Source organism: Talpa occidentalis, unplaced genomic scaffold, assembly GCF_014898055.3.
Source record: "Talpa occidentalis isolate TD23 unplaced genomic scaffold, MPIMG_talOcc4v2.1 talOcc4.5, whole genome shotgun sequence".
Taxonomy (NCBI): domain Eukaryota; kingdom Metazoa; phylum Chordata; class Mammalia; order Eulipotyphla; family Talpidae; genus Talpa; species Talpa occidentalis.
Window position 1 is genome coordinate 52,918,315 of NW_023604861.1, and position 13,538 is coordinate 52,931,852.

General features: G+C 41.6%; 1 protein-coding gene across 4 annotated transcripts in view; it reads right to left on the bottom strand.

Annotated features, from left to right (window-relative positions):
- Nucleotides 1-4,649: 4,649 nt before the first annotated feature.
- The window catches only part of DCLK1 (doublecortin like kinase 1), a 323,697-nt gene continuing 314,808 nt past the window's right edge, over nt 4,650-13,538 (bottom strand). For 2 of the 4 annotated variants that reach the window (XM_054701201.1, XM_054701200.1), the window contains one exon: nt 4,650-10,571. In XM_054701201.1, the coding sequence (XP_054557176.1) occupies nt 10,407-10,571 (165 nt within the window). In that variant the 3' untranslated portion in view covers nt 4,650-10,406. The remainder of the gene's footprint in view (nt 10,572-13,538) is intronic. The other 2 variants (XM_037527168.2, XM_037527169.2) reach the window with 2 other exon arrangements.

Consider the following 13,538-nt stretch of genomic DNA (forward strand, 5'->3'; position numbering starts at 1 on the left):
GCTCACTTAGAAAGTTCACCCCATTAGAACAAGTCCAGCTGACAGACAGGAGACAGTGCTATCATCCTGAGTGTGACCAACAGGAGTGATTGCTTGGGTCAAGGGCATCCTCGGTTACTGTGAGCACAGGTTGTTGTCTATGGGGTTCCAGTTAGGAGGGGTCCCTGAGGCTCAGATCAGCTGGTAGCAAAGAGATCTGAGGCCCAGAGGTGCTTAGATGTGCCCCCAGATGCAGGTCACCTAAGCTAACAGGTCTTTCCTCACTTTTATGATGCTCCTCTGGGTACCTGGAGGCTCAGCTACCTGGAAGATAACTACTTCAGTCCTTTCTCCACCATGGCTGTTCCTAGTGTATTTTTAGCAGACAGTTTCAGTGCAAATGTGTTGCTCTTGGTTTATTTTTATCAGAATGTTTCAGTGCAAACATGGTCGGGGAGGAAGAATCTATTGTGAGAGGGTCCCAAGAGGCAGCAGGATTAATACACAAATACTGGTCAATAACAGGTTTGCAGAAAAATAAACCAAGATGTGGGCAATTTAGGAGAACTCACGAGACCATTAGAAGTACCTTGAGCAAATCAACAGATACAAGTATTAGATGAGGCCTTGCTTCCATCCTAAGCAGGAAATTTCCATTTTCCAGTTTAAGAAACCAATGTTAGCTATTACCTGCCTCTATAGAGCACGTTGGAAGTAATCTATGAAGCAAAGATGCATTCAGCAAGTGGAAAGTGGACTTAAGAATATGTCAATGGGCCTCCCCGGTGGCGCAGCGGTTGAGCGCTGGGTTGCGAAGCTGCCAGCAGACTCTGCAGTGCCGGTTCGATCCCCGGCTGCTCCCCGGCCACCGGAGGAGGGTCCCACATGGCACGCAGACCTCTCCTGCCGCCCGCTGCTCCCCTCAGCAGTGTACTTCGGTCCTTCTGCCTGCTCTGCTCCCCGCTCTGGCTCTGGTGAATTGTCTCACCCTCCGCGCTTCGGACTGTACCCAGTGCTTGTATAAATAAATAAAAATAAATCTTTAAAAAAAAAAGAATATGTCAAAAAACGGAATGTCCGCATTGGCTTCCTAAAGTCTGGAGATTTGGAAATCATTTCCAAGAAGCTTAGCTTCCCCAGGAGAGCCCTGGGCCCCGACTAGCAGAATAGACACCATTGCAAGGAAGTCAGAAGCACAGGCTGTTTGCCGTTCCCTGCCCTAAGCATCATGAGTATGTCCTGAAAAATATCCCAAATCCCAAGACTCATCATATGTCTAAGGTAAGAGAGGCCATTGAAGATGTCTGGGCTGGCTTGGGCCCTGATTTACCTGTGAAAGAACATTTTACATTCTGAACAGTGTGCCTGCAGTGTCAAGTTCACTGCTTAATCAGAAGAATCCAGCAAATTAATAGGTAATTCTGATGAAATAACGAAACCTCTCTCGGTGGAACATGAATTATGGCCCTGCTGGAGGGAAAGGTGACAATGTGGATTTGTCCAGGAAGGAGAGAGAGAGAGGGAGCTATTTTCAGGGTCAGTGGAGTTTTCGCTCTTCTTCTTCTGCTTTTTTTTTTTTTTTTCACAAGTGAAACAACACAGGAGAGAAGAATGATTTTTCTCTGTGAGCAGAGATCTGAAATGCTTTATGGGTAGGAGAAACTCCACTTTATAATAAAGGATAAACCTGTGACCGGCTCCTTCATTTGCCCTGAGAGGCTACCCCCAGCTATTGCTGTGAGGAAGCGATTAAGATCTGTGGTATTTTGGCAGGTGTCTCTATTGTCCTCTGAAGAGCCAACCACCCTGCTCTCCCTGGCCCTTAGCCCACCCTAGGACCCAGCATCTGGGGATATTTCACTTTTGAGTTTTCTAACATATCCTGAGCATGCACGTGGAGGAGATGGGCCAGACACATGTTTCTCTGGCCTGACAGCAGGAGGGCCCATGAGGCCAGCTCCCTGGCCCACATGAGGGGTAATGCTACGCCTCCACTTGCCAACTCCCGTTCTCTAAATATGCTTCCATGGGTGGGAATACTGCCCCCCTTCTCTTGGCTGATTCTCCTTCTCCTTCGGGCCCTGACTCAGGGGCACCTTCTCCAGGAAGTCACTTCAGAACCACCCCCGTCACAGTAAAAGTAACTTCCAAAGTGCTCCCCCCACACTTTCTCTGTCAAAGCTCTGTTCATGCTGGACAATTCTTCTCTAGTTACTGTTTCCCACACAGGACCTGGAGCACAGAGGAGACAGTGGTTAGTCTTTTATGTGTGGCCCCAGGGTCCAGCAGAGGCACTGGTTCCTGATAGGAATTGCTGCCAATGGGAGCGGGTGACTTGACAGATGAGGGTGTGGTGGGGGTGACTGAAATCCCCTGTAGTAGAGCAGGTCTGGGGTATGTTCCTCCGGGTGTGTTGTTGAGGGTAGTGGGGTGAGATGGGACGAATCCTCTCGGAGATGTTGAAAGTCAAGGAGGTGATAAACAGTGAAATGTGGGGATGAAAACATTTCTTGAAATGCCCCAGCTCCTGCTCCTCCTAAAGAAATTCATGGATGATGTTATTGATGGGATCTTGACATTCTTGCTATCAAGGGGGATGGCTCACATGGAAGAAGAATGTGGAGGAGACAAAAGTCATATTAAATCCACACTAGGGTATGTTCTATGATTCCCACAGAGAATTTCCTGGGGCTGATTTTGCGGAGAACCTCATCAGATATTATTATTTCCCCTTACTTTTAAACTCTCCAAATGATGCATCAGGTTAAAGACCAAGACAACTTTGGTTTCAATAGCCTTCATTTCTTCCTTCCTTGCTTTCCTCTCTTCCACTTTCCTTTTTCCTTCCCTGCTTTTCTTTTCCTTTCTGGGGTTTTTCTAAGGGTGACATAGTGGCTGCAACAGAGGGTCCACAAATATGTATTTGCCTGTGGCTGCTGGTGGCTTGCAGACACCTACAGTCCATGGAGAGGGCCAGTACCAGGCTGGCGAGACGCTGCGCCTCAGACAAACTGGTGTCCGGCCATCTGTGAGTGATTAATCACGCACCCCAACCCATGGACACCCAGAGCAGAAGATTTGTCACTAGTTTGTAGATTCTTAACAACAGAAATTCTGTCTCGTTCATCTTTTCTCCACCACACATCATTTCCAGTAGGTCTTTGATAACGCTTGTTGAATAAATGGACATAGTTCAGAATGGATCAAAGATAGAGTTTAAAATTGCATACTAGTTACAGATGGCAGAGAGGATTCTGGGACATCTTCTACCTCTGAGGGTAGGAGCGAAGCCAAGAGTATCACAGGGCGTGTGCACTGTGACAGGCAGATGGTAAATACACATCCTCAGCAAGAGGATCTGAATTATCACAAACACAAGTTCTTACTAGCTGTGGGTTTTTCATGTTATCTGAACACTGGACCAGGAGTCTCAGAATAACTGGCAAGCTTTCCAGCTAGAGATACCTTTTCTTGGCTTTAAAGTCTTCTGATCCATAGCAAAACTAAAAAATGGACAAGAGTCCCCACCACACACCTTTTTTTCCTAAATCCAATTGAAGTGCCTTTGTGGCATTGGCACTTGCTCAAGAAGCATTTGAATGAATGATTTGGATGTGCAGGCAAGCTGGCAGGGACATCTGTCACAGTGCTGATGGCCAGCGTGGATTTGGCTGGTCCAGCTGGCTGGGAGGTTTTTTCTCGTCTTCCCTCAGTGCCCCTCCTGGGGGAAGGGGCTACTTTGCAAAATGGAGCAAAGTCTTACTTCTGTTTAAGGAGATGTTAAAAGACATTTCCTGGAATGTTTCTTTAGCTGTTTCTAATTGTCTGTTTACCTTCATTTGTATAAATCTCTTACCTGCATTTAATATGTGCTGCCTTCCCAAGGACCAGTCATTCGGAGCCTTGAAAGGCTCCACATTTCCTTATTCCTTACTCCAAATTTCCCAATTTCCTTATCTGGCAGTTTTATCATCCTCCATCCCAGAGTTGCTGGTATTTGAGGTCTCTGCATCAGGGTCCGTTTTTCTGACGGCAGGTTTTTGGCGGAGCTCTCAGTCTCATAAAACAAGGTAATGGTCCTTAGGAAACAATTACTTTAGCTATTGTTTCACAGCAGTTGCCCAAAGAGCTAAGAAAGGACCTAGAGATTTCATTGCAGAGGAGCAGAAGGAAGAACAGCAGCCACAGCAGCAGCAGCCTGTAGATGGCAGGGAAGGTGACTGCTAATTTTACAAGTGCGTGGAGATATTCTGGCACCATCCTAAGACACCAGGGAACTTGCAGTCACTTTGTTGGCCAATTTTTTAATCTCCTAGCATGGAAAAATTCACATAGAAAAAAAACCATTGTACGGTTTTTCAACTTTCTCTAAGGTCAATATTGTATGTGGAATGCTTAATGGGAAATTGCTATAAAAATGGCAGCTAATTACAGGTTAGTGAATAAAGAAACTCTTCTCTGGAGAGCTAGAACATATAGGTTGAAGGATAAAATAAGGCTGAATGGTATTTGATTTCTTTGTGTTTTTCCAAGTCACTGGCCCAGGCAGGAAGGTAATATATGAAAAGGGACATTTTTGAAATAGTTGTTTTTGAATTATGTTCATGAAATACACACTCTGCTATGGAGGACATGTGGGAAAACTACACTCTGACTGCATGACTAATTTTTAAAACCTTGCATAGAGAGAATTCCCCTCAAGAACACAGCTGGGTTAGTCCTCCGTGGACCGAATATGCCAATTATGAACTGAACTAAAATGAAATTTTATTCCATTACGGCAAAGTGAACTCAGGAGTGGACGCTGCAGCTAGGGTATTACGTAGTAGTTCATACACCAAGTACTATTATTTTATTAGCTTTAAGAACATGTTTTACATAAAAACAGGCAACATCAAAAAGCTCAGTTGATAAATGAACATAATATATCACAGATGATTTCATTCCACATTAACCTACATTTATTAGCTTAAACTGAGAGATTAGGGGAAAAATTGGATCTCATTCCAGCTTTAATCATGGATACAAATCATTTGAAAGTTATTTCATTAAGATTCTGAAAATCAATGATTAACCTATGTCATCTGATCCATGCAGCAATTGATAAATTCAGTATTTTCAAAACATTGGATTTTTTTTCTTGTACCAAATTGAAACCTTTTGGAAACTTGTTTAAATGCATCAAGTTCCTAGACCACCTTTTTAGTATGCATGAGCAAAATACTATTTAATTTCACACTCAACTAATCCTTTAATAATTTTCTTTCAGCCAGAATGAAAAAGGCTATTATTAATTTCCTAATAAAATTAAAAAAAATAGTTATCAAGGATATGACTCTAACCTTGGACCAGTTTCAATTTCCTTTTATTTTTTCTGAGAATACATCAAAGATTAATGTCATTGGCAAGTGAGAAATTGTCCCTAGAGAACTATTCAAGGTCTTTTTCTTACCACATTCGATTGGACTGGAATGAATTGACATTATAGCATCTTTATCATCACCTTTTAAATCCTACTTTCTTTTTACTGACAGTGAAGGCTTTTAGAACTATTATTTACTTTAAATTAATAAAGTATATCACAGACAAAAATATACAATTTTACATTAAAGCAACATTAAGGGTCTCACTTCAGTTAACCAGAAAAGAATGTTGAGGAAATTTACAGGTATCGTTTAATTGTAGAGCGCTCTTCCTTTTAGGGAAAAAGAATGAAACTAGATCTCTCACTTGTCTCTAAGGGTAAGATATTGCAAACCTCATGATCAAAACACCTGCCAGTTAGAAGCTCACTCACTGAAAAATGATCACGGCAGCTTCAGTGTTGAAGTCCAACAACAACAACAAAAAACCAAAGGGGAAAAAAAAACACCCAACCAGAGGCATTCTAAGCCTCTACATTGAATTTCCTGTTTCCCACCAGTTTACGACCCTTAAAGTTACTGGATGGATGGATGGATGCATATTTGCGATGATTAAAAAATAAAAGACTGGCTTAAAAGCACCTCCTTCTCAAGTATGTAATTACATACAAATTAAAGATTCCTTCTGACAGTCCTAGGGATCCCATTTGTTACTGTTTCATGTATAAGCACCATTGAGCCAATTTTTAAAGCACATTTGCAGCGATCAAATGTTTAATGTGTCTTCAAGTTTTTGTTGCTGTATTTACTTTTAAATGAACAAGGACAGCAAGTATGATATTTTATGGTCTACTTATCACATCTGTATCAATAAAAATATTAATTTTGGAAGTGCTTTTAATCATTATTTTCCCCAACAGACTAGAATGGTTTCATGAAACTTGGTGATTATAAAAAGAAATCCATATCTCCCAAAGAAGTATATATTCGACCCTTTGTCACTGCATGCAAAGTAAGGGTCTGAGAGTATATTTCTCCAACTCTTAATGGAAATGGCAGACAACACAGAGGAAAGGCTAACCTTTGAACTGACCAACTTCAAGTTTTGTTTTTTTTTTTTAAACTTTGAACCAAAAAAAAGTCATGTAGCAGTTTAAAAGGTGAATGATTTACAAATTATGCTGGGGGATTTAATTTTTTTTTTTCAAAACCCATATTCAATTGAATAAGTACAATAAAACTGTCATCTTGAATCTCGGTGCCTTCCAAAATTCTGCAAGTACAATGAAGGACAGAACAGACCAGATTTTTTTGTTGTTGTTGTCCTTTTCTGGACAGAACTGGACAGAGAAAAAAAGGAAGTGAACCTTTATTCTTGGTGCAGGCCCTATATTGCAACCTTCAGCCTGAGGCATGGCTTTTAATGGTCAAATTAAAAACCTTTGAAAATAGAAGTTTATCATGGAAATGCTGACAGAGTCTTACCCAGGGAAGGGCTAGCAGGCAGTGGCAGTAACATGAAGAAAGCTCTCCCAGAAGCACAATCTCCAAGTGGGGGCAGAGGAGATAGAGTTGTATAGTGGATGCCCTTGGCCAGCAAACACTGTGATTTAATGTGCGTGAGTCTTGGTCATATAGTAGCTCCGTGACCCAAAGCTAACCAATTTTTCTTCTTTATTTTTTTTCCAACTGAAATATGCCTCAAAGGGTAAAGGATTGCAATTTTAGCCTCCGTTCATGGATATATTGCTTTCTTTCAACAATATCTGATGGGCCTGTTAACCACTACCCATGGGGGTGCTAAGCAGGTTGCAGGAAGGTCTCATTGAATACAAAACACCAAGGGTTTTCAGTAGTTTATTTGCATTTTTTTCCTCTGCTTATTTTAATATGCACCACGTGTAAGTTAGATGAGGGCTACGGTAGAAAAATTCTCAATGACTGAAATCTTACTCTTCCTTCTAACGATCTGGAGCAAATCACATACCCATTGATTATGATGAATAAAATGGTTTCTGCTACAATGTCAAGAAAAAAATGTGTTCATCAATATGAACAGTTCTCATCTACAGAGATGATTTACACAATGCAAGTAATGAAGGAGTTCTTCCTTAACTAGTCTACTACTGAACTGAAAAGATGAATCTTAAAATTCCCTTGAAAATACCCTATGGTTGGTCATGTATCAGTAAAGGAAAGACAGTCCCCATCACCAGGCCACCACCATAAGAGCTATATTAAATACTTAGGAAAAAATATGGAAACACTTGTGGCAATGATTAAATTGATAATTACAGAGATACACTGCCATAATGGTACATATTTGTTCTATGATAAAGCAAAATAAAAAATAAGATCAATTTGGTTATAGAAATTCCTTAAAGAACACCACCACTTAATTATTTCATACTCGAACTATCCCAAGAATGTCATGAAAAAAATCAGAAAGCACTGGCTAAAAGCAAAGCAGTCTGGATACACCAACGTAATCAGCATGCCTTGTGCTTGTCTGTTAACCCTCTGAGTACATCCCTGACATTCAGGATCTCAGTAGTTTAATGCTGAAAAGATTGCATTCCATCTGATTACTCCATATTTCTACTTGACAGGTCACATTCCACTGTTTATTCAGCATAGATCACTCACATTCTACAGCAATGCCCTGGGATCCCCATGCTGAATGGGCCCTGCATTCTGCTGAGCTGCCCCTTCTGCAGTGTGCTGGGAAATACCCTGTGGCTTCATCCAGTTCAGAGTCTCCCAAAGATGGGCTGGAAAGAGGCCTAAACTGTGCACCGGAGATTCTGTACACTAGATGCTGTAGCAAAACATGTAATACCCACACGAAAATCAATTGTTCAGAGAAAGAAAGGAAAATGGCAATCTACTGCAGGTAGATCTCTGCACATGAGAGTCTTTATGTTCACAGATTTAGAGTTGAGGCTCAGCTACATACTTACTCCTTAGTCTTAGAATAGTGCTTTGCTTTATAATTCTAGAGAAACTAGCAATTTCTGAGCAGTTCGGAATGTTTTATAAATATGGGATCTACCTACACACCAACACCCTTCCTGGTATACTGCTCTCCTTCCCCCAAATAGCCAACTGACTTGCTGCTTTGGGATATTGTGTGATGTCATCAGAACTCCCTAAAAGGGGGAAAATAATAAATAATCAATTGTTTACATGTCAGGACAAGCATTTTCAGAAGTTTATCCACATTTTTTCCTCTGTTTATTTTAAATGCACCATCTGTGTGCTGGATGAGGTAAACCTAAATGTGGAAGAGCAAATGGCTGGGGAGACTACATTGCAAAAGTGCTGACATGTTGTGATTTTTAAATCTATATTACTCTAGACCGTAGTTTATGAGTTGAAGAGTAAAAAGGAGAAATTGAGGATCAAAGTGTATTTGAAAATAAAGAACTGACTATAGAAATGTCATATACAAGTTTCTAGATTTTCAGATATTGAAGTATATTCAAGATAGACACAATAAGTGCTGTTCGGTCCTCCAGATGCAAATTTTCTGAGACATTACTCACTGCTTGTCTCTTGGATCACAGAGCTTTGGAAACCTTAGGAGGATATCTGAGTTGAAGTTCTATCTCCAGGACACCACGGCTAGCCTCCTCTTGAAAATCTGCAGTAACATGCAGAAAGTGGCAGGTGCCCTTTTGAAACACAACATATTCCAAAAAATAACTCACCAGAGACACAGGGCTAGGGAGAAAAGATTTGGTAATAGGAGTGAAAATAAAGGTTTCAGATAGGATTTGGCCCAAAGTTAGAAAAACAACATGTCTCTCTGGACAGCTCAAGATAGTTGGTATAAAAAAAAAAGTCATTCTCGGGAATGAACCCTTTACCCTTACGGGTATCTTCTAGGTCTCCCATCCTTCTCCTCTCTCTGGGATGCTCTATATAGGTAACGTAGGGGTGCACATGAATAGTCTTGACAGTGGTTTATATCCTTAAAACCATTTCTAGAACATTCTAGATTGTTTCCCCACTGTGGTTTCTCTTTAGTCACTTTGCAAAGCACTTGCCTCCAGCCCTCTTTGCCTCAGAGCTCCTATGTATGGATGTTATACTCTATATGGAATTGACACTAAAGACTGCAGTGCATGAAAAAGTCGGTGAGTAAAAGAACAGGATCTGGTTTCCTCTTTCTGTTTGAAATCCCAGCCCTAGAGAGCACCTGGCAATTTATTGCTCTTTTCCACTGGTTGTTTCTTTTTGTAGATTCTCAACCTGAGCAGGCAGACCCTCACTCACCAAGCACAAGACAAGGAATGGTGACTTTCCGAGGTTCTGTGTTGGCACTAGCAGCAGCTGATATGGAAGCAGCATTTCTGGGGCATCATCAGCACATCTTCCTATGGAGACAATTTTTTGGTGGAGGGGCACCACCTATGTCCTGGGTCAGGCTGTTTGCCACAAACCCAGTTCCCTCCACTCGGGATGCAGAACTGGGCAGTTGATAGTCATTTTCTCATTTTACAAAGTCCCTTTCTTAATAGAATTGTGAAGAAAGAGGGGTGATATGCCTACTTGATAAACCTGCCATGTACTAAATCCACGCAAAAGGACAACCAAAAAATCATTCTAGATGCCCATCTTGTCTGGACATCTCAGCACCTAATAACATGCCTTGATCTGCAGCAAAATCAAGAAGCATGTGCTATACAGCCTGACAAGTTCCCCACGGCTTCTCCATAAAATTCTATGCACTCAGAGGGTTAACATGTGCTATATTACATACTGCAGACCCTAGCTTGACTGATGAAAACATTCATTGCTTCTATGTTTAAAAAAAGTTGCAAATTAGCTTTAACCCTTTGAGGACCCTATTAGCAGCAACTTGCCATCTTGACAAACAATAAGTCATCTCATTCAGCAAAGGGAAATTGCTACAAAGATACCAGAAAACACACCTTCTGTTCTGCCATTCAAGCATTGAGTGCTAGGTGGATCAGATGAAACCGTTTTACATAAATTTTGGGGGACAAAAATCTCAGAGTCTCAAAGGGTTAAGCTAGGACTTCGAGTAAAAGGGTCTTATTAAAAGGGTGAGTTGGGGGAGCGAACAGTCTCGGATGAGCTTGGGGAGTAGTCTTCCGATTCCGAGTTGAGTTCAGGTGGAGCTGGCTGTGCTTTGTACCGGCTCCTCACATCCTGGTTGCGTCTTCGTCGGAAAACCTGCCTCTCCTTATCAAGAGCGGTGGTCTAGCAGGGGCATAAAATGAGAAAGAGGACAATTAGGCTGAAGGAAATGGCAAAAGAAATTTTTTCTGGAACTTTCTGAGGTCAGAAAATATGCTGGCCAAGTTAGACTATCATGATGGCTCATTTTTGTTGACAATAATCTCTCCACAGTTGGGGGGCTCTCTGCTCCCCCAGATGCAGCTCCTATGAACCCCTGGTCATGACATCAACAGGCACAGGCAGGATGGATGATGTTGTGGGTTCAACCTCTCCTCAGCCTCACCCAGGCTGCCTTATCTCCACATCTATTATCCTTAGCTGCCCTCAGGCTAGCTGGAGAACCCCTGGTAAATGGGACCCCCAGCCCTGTGGGTCTGACACATGGGGATGCTGGGCATGCCTCCTTCATCAATATTCAGCTCAGGGCAGCTGTATAATAAAGATGAAAGGTGATGAAGTTGTCAGACATAGAAACAGAGCCACAAGCTCATCCTGTTATTTTAGCACCTCCTCATTCTAAATTATCTTATTATCTGTTGATGAGGGCATGTGGCTGAATCTCTGAGAAGGATTGGTTTAATTTTAATGAAACCAATGCCTGAAATTGAAAACTGCTTTGAATGCAATTAAGCCAAATGGAAACCTTCCCATGTATTTTACTCCACAAAGTTCATTTTCATCATAGTATGTGGTAATTTATGGAACTGAGATTCAATTTTGTTAGTACTCTAATTCCTGGTTCCTAAGTCTCATTTTCCTGAGGAAACCTCAGATGATCTTCAAGATGTGCTATCCAGCCATAGCTCTGGAAGTTATTATGACATCAGAATTAGGAGCGGCATGACTTCACTATCGACTTAATTGGGGTGTGTGTGTATGTGTTGGGGGTGGGAGCAATGGGTCATTACAGAAAAACCTTATATAGAGAGCAGAAGAGCAGGTAGAAAGCTTGAAGAAAGATATAGAACACACATAAAAGTTGAAGGAGTCCTTGTTTGAAATTTCCTCTTTAAAAGGACGTAGCCTGGAGGTTATTCTGCTTTTAAAAGATTACTTTTCCTCTGCAGGATACAGACCACCATTTTTACACTTGAAAATTTACTGTTAGCTTCTTCAAAGAACAGGGGTAAATTTATAGCCAGCCTGCTTCTAAGAACAGAGTGAAACTAAGCTCCTCATACATTGCATTAGAGCAATCTTAGATCTAAAATAGGGCAATCAAAGACCCAAAATGAAGTAATAAAGAGAGAAAGAGAGACTGTGTAGAACTAGCACAATAAATGGCTTCGTTAGGCTGAGCTGTTCTACTTTAAAAACTATCCACGCACTGAATAACAGTGTTAGAAATCAATGAGGAAGATAAACCTTAATAATTCACTTCTCGTTTCACTAGATTGTTAATGCAGTGATTCAATAATAACTGGTTTGCTGAAATGTCTACCTTTAATTCTTCTACTTGTCAAATTTTTAAGGACCCTCACATGTAGACTTCTTGGTCATATAGCCACCGATTTATATTTTTAGCATCATAAGCCCAAATTCCTAACTTTATTTAAAACATTGTAAAGTTACAACATATGGTATTTTGCTTTCAAAGCAAACTGAAAAATGTTCTGTTTGGGTAGAGTTGAATGTTTGTAAAAAACAGACGTCTATTTAGTCTGACTTACATAAAAACCATTCTGTCATTAATCCCAGAGTAATATAAACTCTTTTTATGGTCATCAACAGTATTTCTAGTTCTACCTTCCTGAGAAAGAAAAAGGCCATGGGCGCTCCACTGCGCACTGACTAGTGAGCTGAGGCTTTCTGGCTCGGGGAGGAAAAGGCTGTTGGGAACTTGGGTTCCTCCTGCATCCATCGCTGCCCGTGTGGAAGATTTTCTCCGTTCTCATCTACTAAGTAAGCAGTGTGAGTAATTCCTTCCACCCTCCCAGAGTTGGATGGGTAAACACTTTCAAAATGGCTAATACTCCCAGAAATTGAAGGTGTTTTTCTGTTTATAATTTGATGTAAGATACAATTTTAAAATTAGGTAATTGCACGTCAGAGGAAAACAGTGAAACAAAGGTCACGTCAGAAATTATCTCAGAATCCTTTCCTCCTTCACTTGCACTGGCACCTTCTCCGTATTTACCTCATCTCCCCATCGACTCAGTTACTCCAAGCCTTGCTCTTGGCTGCAGTCACTGAAATAGGCATTTTCCACAAATCCTGGACACCCCGTTAGCAGCGGGTGGTGACACTCAGGGCCTAGCCCGTGCTTAGAGTCCTCTCATTTTGCTTTCCTCCCTTCAGATCCTTACAAGAACAAATATTTTTTCTTCCTTACTTGTCCCTCTGCCTAGAGAGCCTTTGCCCTGAACGGTGACGTGATCAGTCCTCACTACTCATGCCACTTTCCCCAGTAAGCAGCTTTCAAAGCGTTCACCTTTGCAGATGAACCCTCACGCTCCAACGCTCCCGCGCTTTCGGCTGTGCCAATTCGCTACTAATCATACCAGTTATTTTTGGAAAAGTATCATGTCATAATCTCACGTCATGGAATAAGGTGTTTTGGTTGTTTCTGTTGGATTTATCGTCTCTTAGCATTGAAATCAAATTTATAAAACATCTTTGTTCAATGTTCTGCCTTTCCAGGCAAGGAAACTGAGGCCAGACACGTGGAGAGATCCACCCTCATCACATCGCTAACTAGTAAAAGAATTCACTTCTCCTCTGGCATAAAGCCAAAACAATTTCTTCCCATTTGCTCTGAAATCTGTTGAAACGGAGTGAAATGCAGCCATTGTACTCCAGAAGTTCACTCCTTTTCCACCCCAGTGAGCGAGCTGGGCAGGCAGCACTGATCATGGGCAGCAATAAAGGCCCAAAGCACAGGGCTTTCCCATGCTGAGGACCTGAGAAACCTCTCTCCGGGACCACAAGCTGGGGTCCACTGTGAGGATACTCCCATTCTGGGGCTGTAAACTCCTAAGGAGACCTGGG